The sequence below is a fragment of the Antechinus flavipes genome, chromosome 3 (assembly GCF_016432865.1).
Source record: "Antechinus flavipes isolate AdamAnt ecotype Samford, QLD, Australia chromosome 3, AdamAnt_v2, whole genome shotgun sequence".
Taxonomy (NCBI): Eukaryota; Metazoa; Chordata; class Mammalia; order Dasyuromorphia; family Dasyuridae; genus Antechinus; species Antechinus flavipes.
Genome location: NC_067400.1, coordinates 171,662,791 through 171,689,962, shown reverse-complemented (window position 1 = coordinate 171,689,962; position 27,172 = coordinate 171,662,791). Strand labels below are relative to the sequence as shown.

The window sequence follows — 27,172 nt, the reverse complement described above, 5'->3', positions numbered from 1 at the left end:
CAGATAGTTCACATTCGTTTCCCAGTGTTCTTTCTTTAGGTGTAGCTGCTTCTGTCCATCATTTATCATTTGAAACTCAGTTAGGTCTCTTTGTCAAAGAAATCCACTTCCATCAGAATACATCCTCATACAATATCATTGTCGAAGTGTATAATGATCTCCTGGTTCTGCTCATTTCACTTAGCATCAGTTCATGTAAGTCTCTTCACGCCTCTCTGTATTCATCCTGCTGGTCATTTCTTACAGAATAATAATATTCCATAACATTCATATACCACAATTTACCCAGCCATTCTCCAATTGATGGGCATCCATTAAATTTCCAGTTTCTAGCCACTACAAACAGGGCTGCCACAAACATTTTGGCACATACAGGTCCCTTTCCCTTCTTTAGTATTTCTTTGGGATATAAGCCCAGTAGAAACACTGCTGGATCAAAGGGTATGCACAATTTGATAACTTTTTGGGCATAATTCCAGATTGTTCTCCAGAATGGTTGGATTCGTTCACAACTCCACCAACAATGCATCAGTGTCCCAGTTTTCCCGCATCCCCTCCAACATTCGTCATTATTTTTTCCTGTCATCTTAGCCAATCTGACAAGTGTGTAGTGGTATCTCAGAGTTGTCTTAATTTGCATTTCTCTGATCAATAATGATTTGGAATACTCTTTCATATGAGTGGTAATAGTTTCAATTTCATCATCTGAAAATTGTCTGTTCATATCCTTTGACCATTTATCAATTGGAGAATGTTAAGCCAAGTATTAATAAAGTACCTTAAATTATTCTTGTGGACAAGATAGTGATATAGGGGACAATATAATATATGATAAAATAAGATTTGGAACTGGTTGATTATCCAGATTCAAATAATAGTCATTAATGGTTCTATCAATTTGAAAGGAAGCTTAAGGACCTATGATTTCATTGGAATAGGAAAGTTTGGGAGAGGTTACTAATGCAGATTTGTTTCTCCTGAAACTGTTCATTTTCCCATTGGTGCAATAATATTTCACACACTGTAATTTATTTATTCTCCACTTAAATTCACATTTGGGGCTACTATGAAAAGAGACAATATAAGCCTTTATATATGTGTGTATATATATATATATATGTATTCTTTTTTTTGGGGGGGAGGGGTCTCTCTGAGGTATAGGAGGTACTTAATATTTACCTGTTTATTTGACCTGAATAAAAAAGTATTGTGATAATTTAGAGGATAAAAACAGAAAATCTTCAAATTCATAGAAAATCACAGAATTTGAAAGTTGGAAGGAACCTTAGTCAGCTAGTCCAATCCATACATGAAGAAATCCCCATTAAAGCATCTAACAAGTGGACATTCAACCTCTGATTGAAGATGTAGAAAGAGAAGGATTCTGCTACTCTTTGAGACAGACTCTTTTAGACAGTTCTAAATTTTAGGAAGGTTTTTTTTCCCTCTTCGCCAGACTTCAAGCCTAAATTAGCTTCTTTGTAGCTTCCACCTGTTTCTGAAGCCAAATACAGCAAGTCTAATCCCTTCTTCATGTAGCTATCCCATCACATCCTTGAAGCCAGAAATCATATCCTCCCACCATATCCCAGCCCAAGTCTATTCTTTCACTAGCTAAGTAAGCCCAGTTCCTTCAAGTAATTATCATCTGTCAATGACTGGAGGCTTTTCTCAAATCTGATAGACCTTTTCTGGACACTTTCTGATTTAGTCTTTCCTAAATACTCCAAATACTCCAAATGAGGTCAGATGAGGGATGTACGATCAGCTTCTTTTTCCTGGAAGCTATGTCCTTCTTGTCTCAAGTTTTTCCTCATTCCAATCTATTCTCTTCTAAGTTGCCAAAGTAATTTTTCTTAAAAGAGCAACTCATCCCCCTACTCAAACTCCTGTGGTTCTCTAATTACTTTTAGAATCTAATATAAACAAGCTATAGACAAGACAAATGGGAAAAAATAGAAGAAAGGCATTGGAACAAGAGGGGTTCTATAACTTGTGAAGGGCTTTGCATGCCAAGCAAAGGATTTTGTTATTTGATTCTGGAGCCACTGGAGCTTATTAAGTTTAGGTTGGGGTGGTGATGATGGTGATGTTGATGTGTCTTAATAAAACCTATGCTTTGGGAAAATCACTTTGACTAGGAGAGATTAGAATGGGTACAAAACATGTAAATTTTGGTGTTCTCTGTTTGGTATTTAAAGTCTTTCATAAATGACCCTTTCCCATTTTTCCAGTCTTCTTATATTTTATTTCTCTCTATATCTTACAATGGTCTACTAGTTCACACACAATAAGATCTTCCAACTCTGTGCATTTGCATTGGTTATTCAAGTGCCTAGGAAAGTTATTCCTCTTCATCTCTCACACTTAGCTTTCCTAACTTCTTTTAAGACTACTTTATGTAAAAGGATTTCCTCCCTCCTCCTCTCCCTTCCCTTTCCCTTCTCCTCCCTTTTTCTCTCCCTATCCTTTTCCTCTATTCTCCTTCCCACCTTCCTCCCCTCAATCATACATATCCATTTAATAAACACTTCTATCTGCATGTATTCTCCCCATTCCAATCTATCTTCTAGTCAAAGTAATTTTCTTAAAGCACAAATTTTACCAAGTCCACTTCCCCCCACTAACTTAATAAACTTCACTGGCTCCAGAATTAAAAGATCAAATCCTCTGGCATTCAAACCTTCAGATCCCCTTTTTAATGCCAATGTTTTTCTTCTGTTTTTTTTTTCTTTCCTGTTTGTCTTATCTAAAGGTTGTTTAGAAATATGAGTTTTCTTGTATTTCTCATTAAATTGTGAGCTCCATGAGAAGAGAATATATCTTTGGTCTCTTTTGGTATCTCTAAGTGTCTGGCACTTAATAAATGTTTATTGAATGATAATTAAGGAATCTGAGATAGGCAGAGGTTAAATAGTTAATAAGAGGTCATATAGCTATTAAAGAAGGATTTGAACTCAGATCTTTTAACTCCAGCTTCAGATTTCTGTCCATCATACTATCTATCTTTCACTCTTAGGAAAGTGGTACCTGAATGTTGTTGTTGTTGTTGTTGTTGTTGTTGTTGTTGTTGTGTTTTTGTTTGTTTTTACCTTGTTTACTGTTACAGCCTAAAGATAAATAGAAGCTCCCTAGAGATTCCCACTTTCCCATAGATAACACTTACCTCCTGTGATCTCAACCTTATGGGTTTACTGGGAACCGCACAATTAATAGGAACATTTAACTAGAGGATGGGGGTCTCAATCTTTTCTGGTTTGTGGCTGTGAAATCAAGTGCAGACCTATTCTCAGCCAGATAAAGGTCTTGTGTTTTTGCATCTTATTTTAGTAGGATCACAGTGGTTGGTCTTGACAATAGAGTCATTTCTTCCTATGCACTGTCTCATATACAAGATTTGTGATGACTTCAAGAAGTATGATCATAGGTAACTAACTCTTAGATACTAATAAATGGCTCCCTTGCCTGAAATTTAGCCATTTTTTGTCATTTGGAGTAAGTAGCATAAAAGAATCCTTTTAATTGATATGAAAATAATACCAATTCAGCAAGAGGTGTTAACTAGTATGGTACCTTCTTTCTGGGAAATCTTGTTTCCTCTTATTTCAATTAGTTATTGTTGCTAAGTATTGAGTTCATTTACTCCTCTTGAAAGAATGCATTAAAATTTTGCATCTCTAAATTTTGGTGCCTTGAACCAAAGCTCTGATAACCGCACCTTAATTTTGGCTCTGCCTAGAACTGTGCCTATGTTCCTCAGTGACAGTCTAACAAAGGGAGCCATTAGTCTTGCTATACAGCGGTGGGTGACAAGCCTTCTCAAGTTACTTCATTTTCTGACAAGTTCTTTCACTCTATAGTTCCTTATCCACAAATTTATCAGGGTCATAGAAATGTGGTATGACATATTACAATAAATCAATGTTTTATTTATATTTTTTATCTAATTGTTTTAATGTTTTTATTTTGTGCTTTATATTTTTATATTTTAATTTTATGCTTTGTTTATATTTTAATTATCATTTAAAAAATAAATATTGATTGATTGCCTAATCCAGCTTTAAAGCACTAAAAAGAGTCAGTCTATAATTGGGCAATTGTATTTTATGAATAGAGACTTTTTCCCATTCATATTCATGAATAAAACACTTGTGGTCTCAATCTTATCAGTTTGTTGGTATTAATGGTTAACCATTAACCCAAAAGTCACCCAATGGATAGGGGGTCCCAAGGTTTTCTGGTTTGTGTCTGTGATATTGAGTGCCTGATCTAGTACTAGAGTCCTAGCCACCATTTCTAAGTGGGATAAAGATCTGAAGTAACAAAAACACACCCCCATCCCTACACACAATAATATAAGTGGATTTGTTGCCAAAAAATGATTTCAAACAGTAAATACTTTATTCCAGATAAGGTAATGCCAAAGATACTAAAGATAGCTTATTAATGGCTAGGAGAGAATTTGTGTCAACTAATTGAAAAGGAAGACTTAGGGATTTATGTGTTTATTCAGCCAGTCAATATATCTGGAGACCCTTGTGTAAATCCCATAGTGGCCCACGGATGCACAGCCTTCCCCCCAGCTGACAATTCCCGTTAGGAACCAAGTGCCCTTGTACTTGGTGGCATGGGGCCCTCCACTGTCCCCCTTGCAGGAATCCTTTGTTCCATTCAGGAAGCCTGCACAGAACATGTTCTCTGTAATTTCAGGAGTTTGGGATGTTTTCTTTATTTCCTGGAGACAGTCCTGGGTCTTTACCCGGGGTACCTCGATCCTCATGAGCTCTAAAGATGTGGCCCCCCCGTCCAGGAGCCGGCCCCAGCCAGTCACTGAGGAAAACTTGATAAGGGCCAGTTGGTTCTCAGAGAATCTCCTCTCAGGCAAGCAGAGGGGGACCACGTAGTCTGTGAAGTTTACGGGCTTTTGTAGACGTATCAGGGCAATATCATGGTTGGTTTTTGATCGAATATATTGCTCGTGAATAATGATTTCAGCAACTTGACTCTCTTGTTCTGTTCCTTCTTCTTTGTTTATTTCATGCTTACCTGGGAGAGAATAAAGTGATGACTTTCTCTGCCAGAAGTCTCTGTTTCTATAGCTTGACACATTCTTATTTAAATAGGCTTTAGACAGTAAATGAATTGGAAAGGATCTCTTTCAAGAACATTAGAGTAATTTTATATATTCTCCTCTGGTAAAAAGTTGCAGATACCTTTGTATGATTAGTTAATCAAATTCCCTCTCCCTCAAAATCATTTTGTGTTTATTTCTAGAACAAAGTTAGCATTTTATGTTTTACATGATTGCAATAAATAACCTAATAAATCAAATTCCTTTGAGGAAGAAGGGAGAGAGAAAATTTTGGTTTTCAAAATTTTATAAAAATGAATGTTAAAATTGTCTTTATAAGTAATTAGAAAAATATTATTTAAAATGCTCATTGAATTGGATTTGCATAAAATTATATATGCTCAGAGGCTGTGGTATACTGGAGAGAGAGCTAGAACCAGGAAGGCCTAGATTCATGTCCTGACTCAGATATGCACTGAATGTGTGACTGAGCAAGCCATTAGATATCTCTGTGTTCTAGGCATTATAAGTTTGCAGAGAAGATGCTGACCTAAACTGACAGGAAGTCCTCACTAACCTAAAAAATCATAAGCCTATTTCCTATCCACCCATCCCTATTCTTAACCTTATAACTACATACATATGTATACAAATATCTTATTTATATATACATATGCACACGAAAATCATTTTTACTCAATCGAATATTTTTTCTATCTGCCTAACTGTATTCTGGGTCTTTTTTATATGCAGTTACAGTCAGCCCAAAGCTCAAAGGAGAATTTTGGCATACTCTTTTAAAAAAATTAATCAAATAATATTAATTAATTTTTTAAATTTTCAGTTCTTGATTTTGTCTGTCAACTACTCCCCTTATCCCTGCTTCCTACTAGTTCAGAAGGCAAAAAATTAAAAAAAAAATTTCACTCACTTTTTAGATGCAAAATAGACAAATTTTGTCTTCAAGCCTTTCTACATGTCTCTGGGTAATCTAATGAGCTGATCTGTGCTAATAGGATTTTATTTATATAATTTAAAAATATACTTTATATTTTATATGTTTATAAAATATATATGTATATTATTACATGCATATATATACAATTTTTATATAAATAAATTATGTATAGGATGTACATATATAAATGTACCCATATATGCATGTGTATATGTGTGTGTGTATATACATTTTATATATATATATCTTTTTATATATATATAATGCATATATACACATATGCCTACATATTATATGTATTCACTTTAGTGGTAACCTTTTGGAGACAATGCCTTTTTTAATCTAATTAATTAGAAAGAGGAAAAGAAAAATCATGAAAATTTTTGGGTACAGACAGTATCTTTAAGTAGTTTTGAAGCCATAGATGGTGGCTCTGCTATTGATCTGCCCATTTTTATATATTTTTGCCCAAATGATGTTCAAGCTTCTGTTAGTAGCAAAAAGGAAGCAAAATTATTCTTAAGGGAGTGAATCTTTTTACTCCTCTATTGAAAGCTTATAGTATTGTGCTATAAGAAATAACAAGCTGGATAGTTTTAGAAAACCTGACAAGGCAAAGTTAAGTGAAAAGAATCAGGAAAATATTTTACACAATAACAGTAATATTGCACAAGGATCAAATGTGAATGACAGCTATTCTCAGCAATAGAATTAATGATCTAAGATAATTTTAAAGGATTTGATGAAAAGTATTATCAACCTCCAGAGAAAGAATTGATGGAGTCTGCATACAAATTGAAACATACTTTAAAAAAAAAATTTCTTAAATTGTTTTTTTTTCCTCTTTTGGTTTGTGTTTTCTTTTGCAACATGACTGTTATGGATGTGTTTTGTATTACTGCTCATGTATAGTTATTGTTGTATCATTTTCAGTTATGTCCAACTCTTAGGGATCCCATTTGGGGTTTTCTTGGCAAAAATACTGGAATGGGCTGTCATTTACTTCTCCAGCTTATTTCACAGATGAGGAACCAAAGCAAATAGGGTTAAGTGATTTGCCCAGGGTCATATACTTAATAAATACCTGAGGCTAGATCTGAACTCAAGATGACTCTTCTTATCTTTAGGCCCAGCACTCTCTCCACCTAGCAGCCAGAGGGGCCTAATTTCCATAAAAATTCAGCTGGCACTTTAAACTCTAGCAGTCCTTATAATGATGTAGCAATAGTAGCTGCAATATAAATTTCCAGGCAGCTTCAGAATAGTATGAAAGCAATTAGAGTCTCTGGCCTTCCTACTTGCTTGCTTTGACATCCTGACTTTATCTCCTGGTATCCCTAAACCTTATACCTAAGGCCTCTTGGACTTGCACTTCAAATCACTTAATGTTAGATCACCTTTGTCACTGAATAAACTAAGAATAAACTTCTTCTTAGAGGTACTAAGTGGAGATCTGTTCCATTATTGCATAAAACATTGCTGGGAAATCCTATATAAATTCCAAGCATCCCAATTTCTTATCTATAAAATGGGGCTATTATATACTTATCTGCTTCATTAGGATGCTGTGATAGATGTGATATTCTTTGTGTGTAGTTAATTATGTCAAGAAAATTAAAAGTCTTATTGTTGACAATTAGAACTATGTTGATTCTCCTTCTAATTCTATTTCTCTAATTCCTAAAGAAGGCAGCAAGAGATGGACAGTTCTACTACCTAATCCATATGTTTATAAGGTAAATGCCATTATGCGATAATTATCACTAAAAGTGAATTGTGTACACAATCCTATTTGTTACAGCAAACTAAAAATTAATTGTAATTTAAGATTTTAAATAAAGATCAAAGAAAAATAATGGAAATACCTACCAAGAACCACTGTTAGGCTTCCCCCAAAACGAGATAATTTATCAAAGCAGTGAGCTGCAGAGACAACCCATGTATCAGTAAGCAGAGTGCCACCACACAGCAATTCATTTTTCAGCAATATCAGAGCCTGCTCAAAGATAAAAAAAAATTATTTTAATTGTATTTTTTTTCTTACCTAGAAATCTCTAGAATGCTCTCAAGAGTTTATTAGCTTTTTTAGAATGGAAAAAATGGGACTTGATTGGTATGGATGTCCCCATCAATCTCTATTTTGTCCAAATTCTGTACAGCACACTTTAATTTAGCATCAATCCTGTCACAAGCAATAGATCTTTCTCAGAATTAAAGAATAGTCTTCTGGAAATACATGTTGGCAATAAACAATAAAAACAAACTGTGAAAGAAGGGAAGCCTAGGATGTCTGGTTAGCCATGGTGAGCTTTCATTTCGAAGGAGGTAGAAAATGATGTCAGGGACAACTTTGGAAGTGTGGGGAAAAGTCTTCATCACACAGTAAGGTTGACAGATGAGAGAATTATTTTAAGTAGTAGAGATAATGGAGGGATCAGCATCAGATCTGCAAAAAGATTTGATATGCTTCTAAATTGGTTCAAAAACTCATTGATTCAGAGCTTGATCCCAAAATGAATTTTCTTTGGATCTAGTAGTAATAAATCTTTCACAAAGCTGAGGGAAAAATGCACATAGGGGATCATTCTGATGGAGAATGTAGACAAAGGTGAAAAGAAATGTGTTGTCCATGCTGAAGTCTTACAGTGTTTTGGAAAGAATACTAGATTGGGAATCAGATGAGAAAGGTTTAAATTCCAGCTCTTGACACTTCGTACATGCTGGAGCTTGAACAAGACACTTGGCCTCCATAGGCCTCAGTTACTTTTTCTGAAAAAAAAGAAGGCAACGAACTAGAAAATTCTAAAGTTTCTTCTAGCTATAAATCTATGCCATAGAAGGCCAGAAGGAGGCAATAAAGGTAATGAAAGGAACCTTCAATTGGGGCAGAGCCAAAGATTGTCTTGATGGTGATGGATATAACAAGCAACAATTTTTTACATGGTTTATCTCAAACTATAAGATGTGATGGCATAATAATACTCATTTTGCCAATTAGCTGCTCAACTAAAATGAAAAATTATATTAAGATGAAACAAAATGGTTTTTTGAATCTAAACTCATTTTCTTGTCGCTATGGACACTTGATCAAAGGGTTCTTTTTGAGGGTGACATAAAGGCTTCATTTTTTGTCCAATGTGAGAAGGATTAGAAAAAAGACAAGTTCGAGATCAGCACAGATGCTCAGAATGCAGGCATTAGAATGAATTTGATTTTGAGGTAAAGAAGAATCTATAGTAAATTATGCCCCATTTGAAGAAGGGGGTATTTTTAATTTTTTAAAATAATTTTTATATTTCCCAGTTACCAATAAGGACAATTTTAAACATTCACTTAAAAATTTAAATTGAAAAATAAATTTTATTATTAAAATTTTTTAAAATAAATTTTAATTTAATTCTTTCTCCTCCTTTCTGACAGAGTAAGCAGTTTGACATAGGTTATATGCAGTCATGTAAATATACTTCCATATTAATTGTTTTGTGAAAGAAGAATGATCCTTTTTCTAAGAAAAGAGAAAAATGGAATACCCCTTTCAACAGTGATTACTTTGCAACACCCCAACTTTTCTCAGTTCTGGTTTGTCATCCCAGAGAATCCCTGTGTTTTCAAGGGGTATCTTTAAATTCTCAAATTCTTCTTTATTTTAATCACTTTCATCTCAAATATTTGCCATCTAGAATTTTTAGGAGAAGAGAATGTGGTATCACAAAATCAAGTAGGGAAATGCCATTAGGATCACACAAGCATGAGAACCATTCAAGATGGCAGAGAGAAGCAGGGAAGTTGCCTGAACTCTCCCCAGTTCCCCAAGGAAACAACTTTAAATCAAGCCTGTAAAAGACACCAAAAGACAGAGAAAAACTATTTCCCAACCCAAGATATGACTTTAGGAACTTGGGTAAAAGAGAAGTGCAGCCCAAATACAGGCAGTGTCCAGACAAGCCAATGGAAGGCTCTTGGTCACAACACAGATAAATACACAAGATCCCCTTGTCCTGGTTCAACTGGCCAATTGTGAGACTTCTAGTCCCAGTACAAGCAGACACACTACCAACTCTAGAAATCAGGGTACAACAGGAGCGACTAGGCTAGACCCCCCTACTGCAGTGGACAAGCTGCCAGTCCCAGAGGACCTAGTGCAGAAAGCCAGTGACCAAACCCCAGGCTTCCAATGCAAGAAAGCTTGGGACTGTGCCCTCTGTACCCAGAAACAGAGCTTAACTTAAAAAAAGAACCCTCACCATAAAAATCTACTATGATGACAAGAAACAAACAAAACAAAAATTCCAAAGAGAATACCAGTATCAAATTGTTTACATTTGAAGCCATAAAAGGAAATGTTAATTGGTATCAAGTTCAAAAAGTCCTCTTGGAAGGGCTCAAAGAATAATTTAAAAAATCAAGTAAGTTAAGGAAAAATTGGGAAAAGAAATGAATTATGCAAAAGAATTTTTTAAAAAGAATCAAGAAGCTTAAAAAAAAATCCCAAAAAGCAAATGAAGAAAATAACTCCTTAAAAAATAGAATTGGCCAAACGGGAAAAAATCCACTGAAGAAAACAATTCTTTTAAAAGTAGAATTGGCCAAATTGAAAAGGAAGTATCAAAGTTAATTAAAAAAACAAGTTCCTTAAAAATTTGGATTAGGCATTAGGAAAGCTAATGATCTTATGAGTCTTTGAGAATCAGTTGAACAAAATCATTAAAATGAAAAAATTACTACCATTTAATTTTCTCCAGAATTCTTTCATATCTAAATTTTCTAATCCTTTACTTCTTGTTTATTTTATCTAGCTCTGAGAGAGGGAGGTTGGGATCCCTCTCATTAGTATAGTTCTGCTGTCTATTTCTTTCTGCAACTCAGTTAACTTCTCTAAGAATTTGGATATTGTGTCACTTGGCACATATATGGTTAGTATTGATATTATTTCATTATCTATGGTATCTTTCAGCAAGATGTAGTTTCCTTCCTTAAATTAGATCTATTTTTGCTTTTGCTTTGTCTGAGATCAGGATTTGTACCCCTGAATTTTTTTTTTTTTTTTTTACTGTGGATGAAGCTTTTAGGATTCAGATTTTTAATTCACTCTGCTATCCACTTCCATTTTATGGAAGAACTCATTCCATTCACAACTATTATTACTAAGTATGTATTTCTCTCCATCCTATTTTCCTCATTTATACTGTTATGCTCTCTTCTTTCATCCTATTTCTCATCACCAGTGTTTTGCTTCTGATCTCTGCTTTTCTCAATCTGCCCTCTCTTCTTATCAGTCCTCTTCTTTTTTTTTTCTCCTTCCCTTTCTCTGAATGGGACTATAAATGGGAATATAAAGAAATATACCTTTTCTCACCAGCATGCACTTACACAAAAACTTACATTAAATGTAGAAAGGCAGAAATATTTAATGTATCCTTTTCAGATCATGATGCAATAAAAATTGCATGTAATAAGGGATAGTGGAAAGATAGATTAAAAATTGGAAGTTGATCTAAAACTAAAGAATGAGTGGGAAACAACAAATCAAAGAAAATCAATAATTTCATCCTAGAGAATGACAATAACGAGACAACATGCCAAAATTTTAGGGGAAAGCAGTATTTTATGGGAAATTTTATATCTCTAAATGCTTATATTAATAAAATAGAGAAAGAACAAATCAATAAATTGGGAACACAATTAAAAAGCTTGAAAAAGTACAATTAAAAATCTCCAATTAAACACCAAATTAGAAACTCTGAAAATCAAAGGAGAGATAATAAAATTAAAAGAAAAACCATTGAACTAATAAGCAAAACTAAGAGTTGATTTTATGGGGAAAAACAAATCAATAAAATGGATAAATCTTTGATTAATTTGATTAAAAAGAAAGAAGAAAACAAAATTGCCAATATCAAAAATAAAAAGGGTAAATTCACCACCAATGAAAAGAAAATTAAAGCAATAATTGGGAGCTATTTTAATAAATCTGACAATCTGAGTGAAATGGATGATTATTTATAAAATATAAATTGGCCAGATTAACAGAAGAATTAAATATTTAGCCCCATTAAAAAAGAAATTGAAAAAAAAAAGAAAAGAAAAAGAAACTAAAAAAGCTATTAATGAACTCCCTAAGAAAAATTCTGCAGTCCTAGATAGATTTATAAATGAATCTACCAAACATTTAAAGAAAAATTAATTCCAATACTATATAAACCATTTGAAAAAATAGTTGAAGGAATCCTACCAAGTTCCTTTTCCTAAACCAGGAAAAGAAAAATAGAGAGAAAATAATAGACCAATTTCCCTAATGAATTATCATTGCAAACATTTTAAATAAAATATTAGCAAAGAGATTACAACAATTTATCATTAGGACAACACACATGAGTGAGTTGGATTTATACCAGGATTTCAGGGCTGGTTTAATATTAAGAAAACTATCAGCATAATTGATCATATCAATAACAAAACCAACTGAAATCATATTATTATCTCAATTGATACAGAAAAGGCTTTTTGGCATAATATAGTATTTATTCCTATTAAAAACCCTAGAGAGCATAGAAATAAATGGAGTTTTATTTAAAATGATAAATAATATCTATCTAAAACCATTAGCAAGTATTAACTATAATGGGTATAAACTAGAAACTTTCCCAGTAACATCAGGGGTGAAATAATAATACCCATTATCACCATCATTTCTTAATATTGTACTAGAAATGTTAGCTTTAGCTATAAGAAGAGAAAAAGAAATTGAAGGAATTGGAATAGACAATGAGGAAATAAAACTCACTCTTTGCAAATGATATGAGATACTTAAAGAATTCTAGAGAATCAATTAAGAGACTACTTGAAATAATTAACAATGTAGGAAAATTACGGGATAGAAAATAAAGGTAGATTTAAACATTTGGAAGAATATAGATTGCTCAAGGGTAGGCCAAGCTAATATAACAAAAACTTCTGGGAAAACAGTATGACAGAAACTAAGCATAGACTAGCATCTTACAATGTATACAAAAATAAGATCAAAATGGGCACATGATTTAGACATAAAAGGTGATACCATAAACAAATTAGGAGAGCAAAGAATAGTTTACCTGTCAGATATGTGGAAAAGGAAAGAATTTATGACCAAACAAGAGATGAAAACATTATGAAATATAAAATGGATAATTTTGTTTATATTAAATTAAAAAGTTTTTCCACAAACAAAACCAATCAAGATTAAAAGGAAAGCAGAAAGATGATAAAATCTTTACATCAACTATCTCTGGCCTTATTTCTCAAATATATAGAGAAGTGAGACAAATTTGTAAGAATTCTAGTCATTCCCCAATGGACAAATGGTTAAAGGATATGAACAGGCAGTTTTTAGATGAAGAAATTAAAGCTATCTATAGTCATATGAAAGAATGCTTTAAATCATTATTAGTTAAATAAATGAAAATTACAACAATTCTGAGGTGTCATTTTATACCTATTAGGTTGCCCAATATGACAGAAAAGGAAAATGATAAATGTTGGAGATGTGGGAAAATTGGGACACTAATGTAATGTTGGGAGAGTTGTGAACTAATCCAACCATTATGAAGAGCAATTTGGAACCATGCTCAAAGTGCAATCAAACTGTGTATACCCTTTGATTTAGCAATAGCATTGTTAGGTCTGTATCCCAAAAAATATCATAAAAGGGAAAATGACCTACATATACAAAAATATAGTGGTTTTCTTTGGAGATGACAAAGAATTGGAAATTGGAGAATGGTTGAATAATATTTGAATGTAATGGAATTTGAACTGATGTTGAATAAAGTCAGCAGAACCAGAATATTGAACACAGTAATAGCAAGATTGTGTGATGATTACTCATGATTGACTTAGTTCTTCTCAGCAGTATAGAGATCCAAGACAATTCCAAAAGACTTATGTTGGAAAATGATATTCATAGAAAGAAGAATGAAGTCTAAATGAAGACTAAAGCATATTATTTTTATTTGTTTTTATTTGTTTTTCATTGCTTTTCCCTTTTTTTGTCTTCTTTCACAACATGACCAATATGGAAATATGTTTAACATAATTGTACATGTATAACTTGTAATAGATTGCTAACTGTCTTGGGAAGTAGGAAGAAGGGAAGGAGAAAATGATGGAATTTAAAATCTTATAAAAAATGAATGTTGAAAGTTATCTTTACATGTAGTTGGGGAAAAAGTACTATTTCAAAAAAAAAAAAAAAAAAAGAGTGAGAACCATGAACTTAAGAGTCCAAACATGCAGTTGAACATTTGTTAGATAACAAACATTATTAAGGGGCAGTAGGTTGGTGAATTTAAAGCTCTTCTGATTTCTCCCACAAACAGAATAAATTTGCACTTCAGGGCAAACACAGATTCGTGAAAAATTAAGAAGACCTGGGCTAGAAGAGAGTCCTCTTGATACAACCCTGGAAGATAAGATCTAGGGTCAGGATTAGCCTATGTTAACTGCAAGCACTGCTGGGCTTGCTTCACAGAAACACCAATGGGGAACCCTGGGGCTTGGAGCCTCAGCAGGAACCACAGAAACTTTCACCTCCTTCTTTGTGGAATCCAGGTCTGATCCAGGAATATTGAGGGAACTTTGGCTTATTAAGATCACCAGGTCCAGCTGTGCTGCTGAGACTAGGCCCTGGGTGAGAAGGAACCAGCACACCTGTGAGTGCAGAGTAAGTGGGGCAGGGATGCTGCAGACACTTGCTGGAGGGTGGAGCTTGGGGTTCTTGGTCAGAGGGAAGAGCTGAAGTGAAGCCAGAGACACCATCTCCTCCATCCCAGAATTAGAGGGGTTTACACTCATACTTTTTATTTTAAAAATGAAATAGCAAAAAAAGAAGAAGTCCACCATAGAAACATATTATGGGAACAGGAAAGACTGGGGTTCATCTTCAGAGGGAGACATTGAAGTAAAAAAAGCTTCTATCCCAAAGAATGTGAAATGGCTCCCTGCCCAGAGAGAATTTATAGAAGAACTCAAAAAAAAAGAATTTAAAAATCAAATGAGAAACATTGAAGAAAAATTAAAAATGAATAAATGAATGAAAGAAAAGCAAGAAGATTAAAAAAATGTTAACTAGAAAAGGAGATACAGAGTCTCAAAGATGAAAATAACTCTTTGAAAATTAGAATTGGGCAAGGGGAAGCCAGTGAAGCTATGAGAGATCAAGAAATAACAAAACAGATTATAAAGAATAAAAAAATACAATATAATGTGAAATATCTTATAATAAAAATGACAAATTTAGAGAACAGATCTAGAAGAGAAAATATAAGAATAATTGGATGCCTGAAAGTTGTGACCAAAAAAAGAACCTTGACACAATAATGAAAGAAATAATCCAAGAAAATTGTCCTGGAGTAAATATGAGGGGAAAGTAGAAAGAAAAAGTCCACTGATCACTACCTCAATGAGATCCTTTGTAGAAAACACATCAAAGGATCAATTATTTAAGTGTTTTTTCATGGGAGATTTATAGTATATATTTAAGGTTGATATCAACAATAGGGCAGCTCAAAAGAAAGATTGGGGCAGAGTTAAGGTCAAAATAGTAATTATGTCATACAAATACAGAGAAAGAAAAGACATAGAAGATTTAGAGGGGAGAGGAGGGCTTGTGGTTCTGAAAACCCACCCATATTGGGAATGGGTTAGTTAGACAACACTACATATATACTATGAAGAGCATAGTACCCTCCAAAATTTATAAGGAGGGGTGGTGGAGATGGGCAGACATGGAAACAAAGGGAAGAAAACAAGGAACGGATCCATGGATGGGAGGAGATTAAGTCATAGCAAGGCAAGTTAGGAGAATGACTCATCCCTGAATAAAATGCCTGATTTTTATCATGGGATTTGGGATCATGGACTTATGCAAAAGGATATAGAGTTGGAATGATGGAGAAAGAGATTTATTTACTTTGTGTCAAAAAACCCTAATTAATCAAACACTAAGGAATCTATAAAAAGGGTTTGCAATGAGGAATGATGTCTTAGATCAAGGAACAAATCTTGGATTAAATTAGTGATCTCACCTGCCATGGACATTCTCCTTTAGGACATGCATAACCACCTACAATTCTGCCTTCAGGAATACTTCTATTTCTCTTTTCCAAAACTGGCATTCTTCCACAGGGATAGTCAACTGTATGAAACAATGAAGCAATAACAAACTGGTAGTTTAATTGTATGGAATAGAAGAACATGATGTCACATATTGTATTGACAAGAGGCAGCATAATATAATGTAGTGGGAAGAGCAGTGAATTTAGAACTGGGTGGTAAGACTCCATTTTGTCTTCACTACTCAGAAACTGCATAATCCTGAATTAAAATCTCAGCACTTCCCTTCCTGTGGTCAGAAATTTAGCTAATACCTAGTCCTAGTCCTTCATTTTAAATATGAGGAAATTGAGGTCCAGTGCAATTGTTAATTTACCCAGTCACATTTATTGTTGTTTAGTAGTTTTGTCTAACTTTTTGTGATCTCTTTTGGAGGATTTTTTTTTTTTTGCAAAGTTAATGAAGGAGTTTGCCATTTCCTTCTCTACTGAGGCAAGAAATGACTTACCCAGTATTACAAAACAAGCAAGTGTCTGAGGCTGGATTTGAACCCAGGAAGGTGAGTCTTCCTGATTCCAGGCCCATCATTCTATCCATTATGCCACCCAACTGCCCCATGTAATTAAGTACAAAAGCAAAAAGAAAAAGGAACATTTTATTTGTTGTTCTGGAACTCTGAAGTCTTCAATTTACATCTTTTGATTTGGAAGTACAGATTATCACTGATTTTTTCCCTCTAATAGAATAAATAAAAAACATTCATGATGCCTTTACTATACTAAGATTGGGATTACAAATATAAAAGTGAAGACAATCCTTGACCTCAGGGATATTATGTATATTTTAATTTTATTTATATTTTACTGAGGCAATCGGGGTTAAGACTTGCCCAGGGTCACATAGTTAGGAAGTATTAAGTGTCTGAGGCCACCTTTGAACTCAGGTCTTCCTGACTTCAGGGCTGGGGCTCTACTCACTACACCACCTAGTTGCCCCAATATATAAATATAATATATAATAATATAAAATATAATATTTTAATGAAGCAATCTCTCCTCTCTCTCTCTCTCTCTCTCTCTCTCTCTCTCTCTCTCTCTCTATTTTTTTTGCTTTTGGGTTTGCAGGGATGGTGAACCTAGGGAAGCAGAAGGAAAGAACTATTTCCTCTATTGTGCTTGAGGAAAGAGCAATAGGTGAAGGCACCGAGGATTTATAGAGAGAGTAGTCGAAAGATACAGAGCTGTTCCTATGTATCTATCACTCCTGTCAGAGCCAGGAGCTGGCTGTGTTCTGATAGCTTTGGCAGGTGCAATACTAGAAATGTATTGGAAATAGTGCTGAATTTTTTAGTAGAACCAAACCAGGGGTAAGACATGGTCTTGAGAAACCAATAAGGACAGATGGTCGGAGTGCTCCTCTCTACTCTTTGGGCCTTATAATTTTTTTTTCCCTAGGAAAACTATTCCTTTTTTAACCTAAGAAAGCAATGCTTGCAACTTTGATAAAACATCCTTAAGTTATGCAGAAATGAGAATTGCACAATATTTGATACAGATAATCACTAGTATAATAAAATTATATTGCTATTCTGATGGATTGGTTTGCCCTTTCACCTCATCAGTGAAGGTCTATAAGTGATTTGTGTTCTGAATCTGTTACATGGAACTTAGAATGTTGGATGAGCAGGCTAGCCACATTTAATCTACCAAAATGCCAACTCAACCTTTAATGTAATTGAAATGCTAATTCTAATTTTTATAGTATGTCATAATTATTCATAGAAAATTATAATACCACTTCTAGCTAGCATTTTAGGAATTGCAAAGCATTGTGTGTGTATGTGTGTGCACACATTTTTATACATAAAATCTCATTTGATCCTCATAGCAACCTTTTCTGTAAAGTAAGTGCTATTTTTGTCTCAATAGGATAGATAAGGAAACTGAAGCTGGGAGAAGTTAAATGTCTTGCTTCCAGTCACTCAGCTAGTAAACATAGGAGGTGGGATTTGAATCTGGGTCTCTCTGATGTCAAGTCTAACACTTCACTTTGCCATCTACCTGCTGACTCCTGCCTTGGCACTTCTGAGACCCAATTCTGCCGAGTTGAACCTCTGGCTTTTTTTATTTGGGATAGAGGAGGCAAAAAGCTTGGGTGATGACTTGACAAGTGGGGTACTCTCATGGCATCACAATAGGTGGAAAATTAACTCTGAGGGAATCATTTAATTTCCTATAGTAACACAACAGAGTTGTTCAGGGAACTGGGCTTCCTGTGGTGATAGGATAGGTCAGACATCAAGAAGGCATGACAGCTGTTGGTATGTATCAACCTCAAAAGTCCAGTCATTCTAAGTTCCAAATTTCAAGCAAGACAAAGGAACTGAGAGGTAGTTTAACCTCAGAGGTGGAAGGTCCTGGATTCAAATCTTGTTCCGTGATCCTGAGTAGTCACTTAATATCTCCATGCCCCTAGGCAACTCTCTAAAATCACCTCATTTATTGACCCCTTCAGCTCCCTTTCAGATTTTCAGTTCCAAAGACCATTCCTTGGTTCTAATAGAAAAAAGCAGCCAGGGATCTGCTCTTAAGGGGAATGTGACTAGGTGAAGGGATGATGGGCAGAAACAACGCTCCGAGGAGGCTGAAAATGGATTCGTACCTACTGGATTGCAGGTTACTCCATCTGGAGCCAGAGCATAGCCCCGCTCACAATAGCAGCTGCGGATGGTTTCAGAGTTGTCACTGCAGTACTGGTGACAGCCCCCATTGTCAAATTCACAGATGAGCTGGCTGGCTTTGCCTGAGAACATGAAGGGAATACATAAGTTCAGAACACCTCTTTGGTCAAAAAGAAGTATCTTGGTTGCTTCTAAAACTTTTATAGCAAAAGGCACATGGATTTTCTTTTAGGGAACTGATTTACTGTTATTATCCCCTGAGAATTTGTGCAGTCCAACCAGGGATATGCTGGAGCCAGTTTACAGCTGGTCAAGAGCTGGCTGTTAAATTTTCAATGTGAGCAATGATTATCTCAGAGAGTAGCAAAGGCTACTCCTTGGGGCATAATTTATTGTTTTATTTGAAATGTTAATAATGCCAGCTAAACTTAACATACAAGGTGTGTCTTGTATCTGTGCTTCCCACTCCACCCCTTCCAACAAATGTTTAATATTTACAAACACACTTGCATCTATTTGGATTGATGAAGCTCAGGTAAGATTTAGATATATGTTAAGTTGACTAAAAAGAGATCAAAATATTTCCCTAGCCATGGGAGCACTGCAGGTAAAGGGGGTGTCAAGGTAGGGAACACGCTCAGTGTGCTACAGCTTATATATGAGAACCTCTCCAACAGGTGGATGATTCCAAATCTGAGCATTCTGGTTTGACTGAGGGACTCAAGAGGTTCCTTAGAGAAAAGATTGCTTATACAGCTATCCCTTCTACATCACAACTTTCCCCATTTGTGGTTTTGATATCATGGGTTGGTAAGAGAAATTAAATGGGAATTTTGGAAAGTTTTGTAGAGCTACAAATGATATGCAATGGCCAGCAGATGACAGAACCTATGACCAGAACTTAACCCAAATTTTACAATAAGTACTGTAAATGTGCTATAAAACAAAAAAGAAAAAAAATCAGACTTCTTCTCTGGTTCAAAGAGAGAGTCAAGAAATTTTATGTGGATTGTTTAGATTGTGGGAGGGGTGCTGTACACTATGTAGAAGGGATAACTGTACAGAAAAGAGGTCTTTGATTTATCCAGATATAATGATCTACAATAATATCTTTTTCCCTTGATAACAATAATACTATTAATAATAATAGCTGATGCTTATTTAGTACTTTAGTTATCTCATTTGATCCTTATAACTAGGTACATAGTACAATTATATATTTCTCCTTTCCTCATTGGATATAAAGTACTAAATAAGCATCAGCTATTATTATTAATATTATTATTAGTATTATTAATGCTAATAATTAATAACATTATTATTAAATTATGAATTATTTAATTTAAATTATTAATTAATATTAATGATTAATGGTATTATTAATAATGATAGCTGATGCTTATTTAGTACTTTAGATACCTCATTTGATCCTTATAACCAGTGACATAGTACAATTATATATTTCTCCTCTCCAATGAGGAAATTGAGTCTTAGAGCCATTAAATCATTTAGCGATTGTTATCCATTTAGTTAAAAGATTCAAATCCAAGTCTCTAGTTCTTAAGTCAAAGCTTCTTTCTCCACTATACCTCAGTGTTTTGACAAAAACAAATGGGGAACAATTGTTTGCTTTAGCTTTGGTATCTCAGAAGAGGAAATTCCTTTCCCCATCTGGCAGAGTCTTTATCCTGTCCATGTCTTATAATGGTCACTGTCTGAAAGCAACCTTCTAAGGGATGGTACATGGTGGTAATGCCTGTAAATAAGGAAGAGCATACTATGGTACACTTCTAGAGGAGACAATGGTTTAGGGTAATAATGCCTGACTTATTTCACAGTTCCTGCCCTCAAACTCCATAAGGCACAAGCATATGTAGGTCTGGAAGTTCTCAACACAGGTTCCTCCATTCTGGCAGGGATTTGAAGCACACTGGTTTTCATCTGTAGAAACAGGGAGCATGAGAGAATTCGTTAAGAAGGAGGTTGTAGATAAGAGAGAGATGTAAGACATAAAGACATTCCATTGACCAACTTACCAGTGTATTGAATCCAAAAATGTTTCTGAGAAAAGAAGAGAAGATATCTTGTAAGGGAGAGATCCACTGGATATTAAATATTCATCATTTTTATATAGAGAAATGCTTAGTCTGGCAACATAAGAATTTCTGTTCACACTGGCTGCCATAGAGATTTAGGTATAGTTTTTGACATATTAATAATTTTTTCTGGCTCAGAGAAATGGAAACGAGGGATGTTGTGGGTGTGTGAGTGTGTACATATGTGTATAAAGTATATTGCTTCCCAGAGGGTAAGTGGACAATTTATCTTCTATTTTAGTAGACTATAATCTCCTTGAGAATAAGAACTGTATGTTATTCACCTTTATAGCAATACAGTCTAAGTGCACTGTACCTTCTACAGAGTAGGGCACTTAATAATGATTTATCAAATTGATTTGAATACTCCTCCTGAGTCCTTGTTGTCTACTAGAGAACACATGAAAGAGAAAGGCTGGATAGTCTTAATTCTGTTTCTAAGGGGTTGGGAGATATTGAGTCATTGTATATGTAGATGTTTGTCAATCTCACCCAGAATAAAAAATCTGCCTTCCCTATCCCATAGAATTACTAAACGTATCATAAAATACCAGAATCCTGGAGTCAAAAGGAATCTTAGAGATTACTTACTCTGATGCCTGCTCAATGCATAGACTCTGTTTATAAATTAAATTAATATTTAATTAATTAAGTAAGTAAAATTACTTAAATTAAGTTAAGTAAATTAATTAAATTAAGCGAAAAAACTCGCTATCATACCAAGCATCTCATTCCATTTTGTAATAGCTCTAATTATTAAGAAAAATTCCCTCATATTGAATACAAATTTACCTTCTAATAACATTCAACTATTGGTTCTAGTTCTTTTGAATCAATTAAAAATAGCAAAGCTACTGAGATCATAGATATAAAAATATTGCATATGTGCATACAGAAGACCTTGAAAAGGTCTATCTAAAAGCCTTGAAAAGGAAACTATTTCTTTCCTTTACAGAATCACTATATGTATGAATGAACTAGGTATAGCATAAAGCACAGCTGATGAAGAAACAAATTTAAAATGAATCAACAATAAGGATAATAAGAAACAAGACTATTGATTTCAAATTAATTAATATATTTTCTTTAAAAACATTTCTTAATGCCATTTTATGTGCTTATTTTGCCAGGATCATCATGATCACTTATGGATATGATTCAACAGATATTTACATGCTAATATTTAGGAGATTTCCATATGTTTATTAAAGAATAACTAATATCTCCTGGCTGTATGACCCTGGGCAAGTTACTTAACCCCAATAGCCTCAGCAAAAAAAAAAAAAATAATAACTAAAAGAAAGTCTGCTGACCCGTTATAAACATGTGTTATAATATGTATTAGTATTAATACAAGATATAGCACCGTTTAAAAATAGTCTATTTTACCATTACAAAAAAGATACCAAACTATAGATAGCTACTAACTTTTCTAGCAAGCAAAGAGAAAGGTTTCTGAAATTTATCCAAAGATGACAAATGCTGAATAAACTCCCAACATTTATACCCATTTTCTAAATAGGGAGTTGGGGGTTAACTGATTTTGAAGTTACTACATCTTGCTACTGGATCCCATAGGATTACTCTCTCTCTCCACCAAACGGTCAAAGAAAAGGTTCATTTCCCCTGAGGGACAAAGATACATTCTAAAATGTAAATATCTCTGTTAGAAAAAATAATAGAAAATAGTTTTGAAAATTTGTAAATAATGGTAAAAGTTCCTCATAAAATTCTACCCTAAGAGAAGTCCCTTGGGTTTGGTCTACTTCTAAGGCTGGGAAATTCTGGTCACTCCAGGTTCCTTACCATCATTACTTATCATAATTGAATTTTAAAACTAAGCAAAACAGAAAAGCAGGAAAAAAATCCAAAAAAAAATAAATCAAATAATTTAGACAGGATGGTCATTCACTTACGGTCCTTTCATTGTTCTTGAAGATTTCCCTGGCTTCCTCAAAAGAACATTTTTCTTCAATACATTCTCTCTCCAGAGAGCCTGATCTCAACTCTTCAAGGAAAGAGTTAGCTCTTCTTTCTCTTTTCAAGACATCATTGGCTTCCTCCTGATTTAGGAAGACTGAGAAATAAAAATTCTATGAATGGCTTGCCTCCTTATTATACCAACATGCTGGAGAAATTTATTGAATGTGCACATAGTAGGCAAAAATCACCATTTTTTGGGGAATCTGATCTAATACAATAAGCATTCATTAAGCACCTACTATGCACCAGATTCTGGGAATACAATTTTTTAAAAATAACTTTTTATTGATAGAACCCATGCCAGGGTAATTTTTTACAGCATTATCCCTTGCACTCACTTCTGTTCCGATTTTTCCCCTCCCTCCCTCCACCCCTCCCCCAGATGGCAAGCAGTCCTTTATATGTTAAATAGGTTACAGTATATCCTAGATACAATATATGTGTGCAGAACCAAATAGTTCTCTTGTTGCACAGGGAGAATTGGATTCAGAAGGTATAAATAACCCGGGAAGAAAAACAAAAATGCAAACAGTTTATATTCATTTCTCTGGGAATACAATTAATAAAAAGATAGCTGGGCAGGAGGTGTATGTGTGTGTGTGTGTGTGTGTACACGTGTACAACCAGATATGGGAGTATCTTGTTCTATGGATTTGGGAAAAAACACCACAGATGCAGGGTAGGTAAAGTGAACTCCAAAGTTCAGTTTCTCCCCTGTATAAAGAAAAGCATTTGAAAGAGTTTGATACTCTATCCTTCCAATTAGAGGGGAGAAGAAGCTAAGGAAATAAATAAAAACTAAAAAAAGTTTCTAATTCTACTGAATTCAGCATGTGACATGGGGAGGAAGTCACTTGATCTTTCTGAGACTAGTTCCTTCATTTTCTAAAATGATTATATAAGGGGGGTGAAATGAGAACAAGCATTAATATGACACCTACACTGTGTTAAGCAAATATTAGCTCATTTGAGCCTTATAACAATCCTGCAAAGGAGATATTATTATTAAATCCATTATACCTTTCAGTTAACTGAGGTAAATTCAGATTGAGTGGCTTGTCCAGGGTCACTCAATGTCTCAGGCTGGATTTGAATTTCAGGTCTAGTGTTCTATCTACTACATCACTTAGTTGTTTCATATTCCCTATCTCACAGGATTACCACGAGGAAAACACTATATAAATGCAAGCTCCAAAGAGCTATATAAAGGTGAGATATTATTGTTATTGCCCTTTCCCTAAGCACTCAAAAGTTTCATTGGTGTATAAGTGAATACAGTTCATGCCAGTTTTGTTCCTTGATTAGCCAGTGTTGACTCAGAATTAGCTTTCCTCAGAATTGTAAAATACAAAATCTTTGTTTGCGTTTTACCTCCCTCTATCATTCCAGCAGAGTACTCCTAAATTCCATGTCCTTATAATGCCCCTTGGCTAGTAAGGACCTAACTCCCACAAATGAAGGCCTAGAAAAACATTTTAATAGATTTTTCAATCAATCGATAGATATTGATTGTGTAATTCCTATGTCATAAGCACTATTCAACATAGTGTAAAGGATAGAATATTGGATCTAGTGTTAAGAAGACCTGAATTCCAATCCTGCCTCAATTATCCATGTGACCCTGGGTAATTCAACAACTTTGGGCCACAATGCCCTCATTTGTAAACTGAGAGGGTTGCACCTGATCCCTAAAGCTCTAAACCCATTATCCTAGTAGGGGTCCTCAAACTTTTAAAATAGGGGACCAGTTCACTGTCCCTCAGACTGTTGGAGGGCCGGACTGTAGTAAAAAACAAAACCTTTATTTTATGGGCCTTTAAATAAAGAAACTTCATAGCTCTGGGTGAGGGGAATAAATGTCCTCAGCTGCTGCATCTGGCCCACTGGTTGTAGTTTGAGGACCCCTGTAAGACCTAAAGCTACTATTAGAACTTTTCTGTTTTGTCCTTTAGTTGTGGTTCTTCTAGTTTTATTTATGACTCTCTTGACCTACTCTGACTTAGCATGACCATCCACCAAGCTTTCTGCATGTTTGTTTTTCTCAGAATTCCTTATTTATTGTTTTTTGAGATATCATTTCTTATAATTTTTGATCCTATTGTCTATTTTGCAAAGTAACTTGTACTCTAAGATGTGTTGCTCCTAATTATTTTAGTTGACATAGCAATGTGAGCTTTTAAAGCTGGAAAAATTGCTTGAGGAATAGATAGGATGTTTCTTATAGAAAAGCACATCATTTGGCCAAGTGTACTAGGGAGCTTTTCTATTTTCTTTAAAATTCATTGCTTCTCTGCCTTGTTCTCTTGCTAAATTCATACGCCTCCTGATATATAACGGTACAGTGAGACTGTGCTCCTTTTGTCTTCCCAACTAGATAGAATGCTCTTTGAAGATAAAGGAACAAAAGACTTCTTATAGCTCATTCTAACATGGAAATATATTTTGCATAATTGCACATGTGTAATCTATATCAAATTGTTTACCATCTCAGGGAGGATAAGAGGGAGGGGGAAAATTGGGAAATCAAAATGTTAAAAAAAAATGATAAAAATTGTCTTTCTAGTAATTGGAAAAATAAAATATTTCAGAAAAATTATAGGTCATTAGAGGAAGAGGAAAGGAGATTTTAGACATCATCAAGTTGAAGTCTTTAATTTTATAGACAAGGAAGTAAAGGCACAGAAAGATAAATGAAATCACCCTAATTATGGTAAACCCTGGATAAAACTCAGACTACCTACTAATCGATATTGTGTCTATTTGTGTTATATGCTACACTTTTTTTTTTATCCCTATGACACTCAGCAAAGTGTTTGGCAGAGAGAAGCTGATTGATATTTATTGACTAATTAACTTGCTATCATTGATAAGACATGTTGACTACAGCTTCTAACTAGGAAAGCCATGATAGGAGAAATAATCACAGAAAGATTTGGTGTTTGCTGTTTTCAAGGAAGAAATAAATGCTCTATCACCTATTGGCACTGGAAGTATGCAAACACCAAACTTGGAACTGCTGACTTGCATTGCAGTGGGATTTTACTCAAAAGTTTCTTACATTCATGAAATCACAGACCTAGTTCTTACAGAGAAAGTACTTTGTATACCTTAAAGTTGAGTTATTATTCCTAGAGGTCCTCAATGAAACTTAAATATAAAAAACACTATTTTAAGAAAGTAAGTCTGCTGGGTTGTTTCCAAGCCAAAGAAGCCATGACTTAGTCACTCAGCATTGACAAATCCTATTTTCTTTCCAGATCTGGTGATGAAAGATCAGGAGCCCTGAACACAGCCAATGGTTAATTTGTTCTCTGTTATATGTTTGGAAGTTTAGGACTGACTTTTCAGTTTTCTTAGAAAAAGGCACCAGAACAGATGATTTTTTTTTTTGTCGCAATTTTGTTCTATTTTCTCAATGAAAAATTTCCACAAATTAAATGAGATATCAGGTATGCTGCATCATTTAGAGTTAAAAAGGAAAAAAAGTACTTCATTTAAGGTTGTTTGTTTTTCCTCTGTGGGTACATTTGGATACACATTCCTGTAAGCAAATGTTCCTAGTGGGTGAATATCAATACATAGAATAAAGATTAACTTTTGGAAGGTGCTAAAGGACAAACGCCCAGAATTTGATTCTCGTGGTGGGCTCTCCTTCATTCAATAATTATATGGTAAGTAGAGAAAGAAATAAGTTTGTTAGTAATAAAAATGTCTCCCCCAACATACCTGCAGTCAGAGACTCCTGAAGCACGAGTGTAAAGCCAAGAAAATAGATCACGTAGGACGTGGAAACCATGATGAAGATCTCAACGTTAGGCGACTATCTGTTGACATTCCAGACAGAACTGTTGGGCCAAAGTTCTCCACTTCAAAGGGTGTTTGGTGTGTGTGTATGGGATAAAGAATTGCTGGGGAGATGGGAGAGCTTTACAAACACAGAATTGGGAGCTGCACTTCTGAGAACACTTAACATTCTCTTAGGATATTGAGTAGCTTAGTTCTCACAGTTTCTTCAGAATGGTAAGATCTTAATAAAATTATGTGGAGATATTATCTAACATTAATGTGGAGGTGCAAATTTAAATCACTATTTTTCTTAATCTAAATAAAATCAAAAGTATTCGCCTCTAAGAACCTAGAATTCTCATAAGTACTATCTTATTCTCTGTTTCTCAGTCCTCTGGGCAGAAAATTCATAGCACTGCAATCAGATGATTTCTGTCATTTGAAGTTTGGAAGGAGTGGAGGTTTAAGGTAGGGTGTTGAATTCTATTTCAGACACAGATACGTGTCTC

The 27,172-nt window shown here is 34.5% G+C and overlaps 1 protein-coding gene across 1 annotated transcript; it reads right to left on the bottom strand.

Annotated features, from left to right (window-relative positions):
• Positions 1 to 4,379: 4,379 nt before the first annotated feature.
• On the bottom strand, positions 4,380 to 26,673 carry F7 (coagulation factor VII). The gene is made up of 8 exons (XM_051984228.1): positions 26,604 to 26,673; positions 22,811 to 22,971; positions 20,835 to 20,859; positions 20,626 to 20,739; positions 18,780 to 18,920; positions 16,091 to 16,200; positions 7,899 to 8,025; positions 4,380 to 5,046 (listed from the first exon to the last, which is right to left on the bottom strand). Exons 1-8 carry the CDS (start codon positions 26,671 to 26,673, stop codon positions 4,490 to 4,492), a joined length of 1,305 nt encoding a protein of 434 aa, XP_051840188.1. The 3' UTR covers positions 4,380 to 4,489.
• Positions 26,674 to 27,172: the final 499 nt, after the last annotated feature.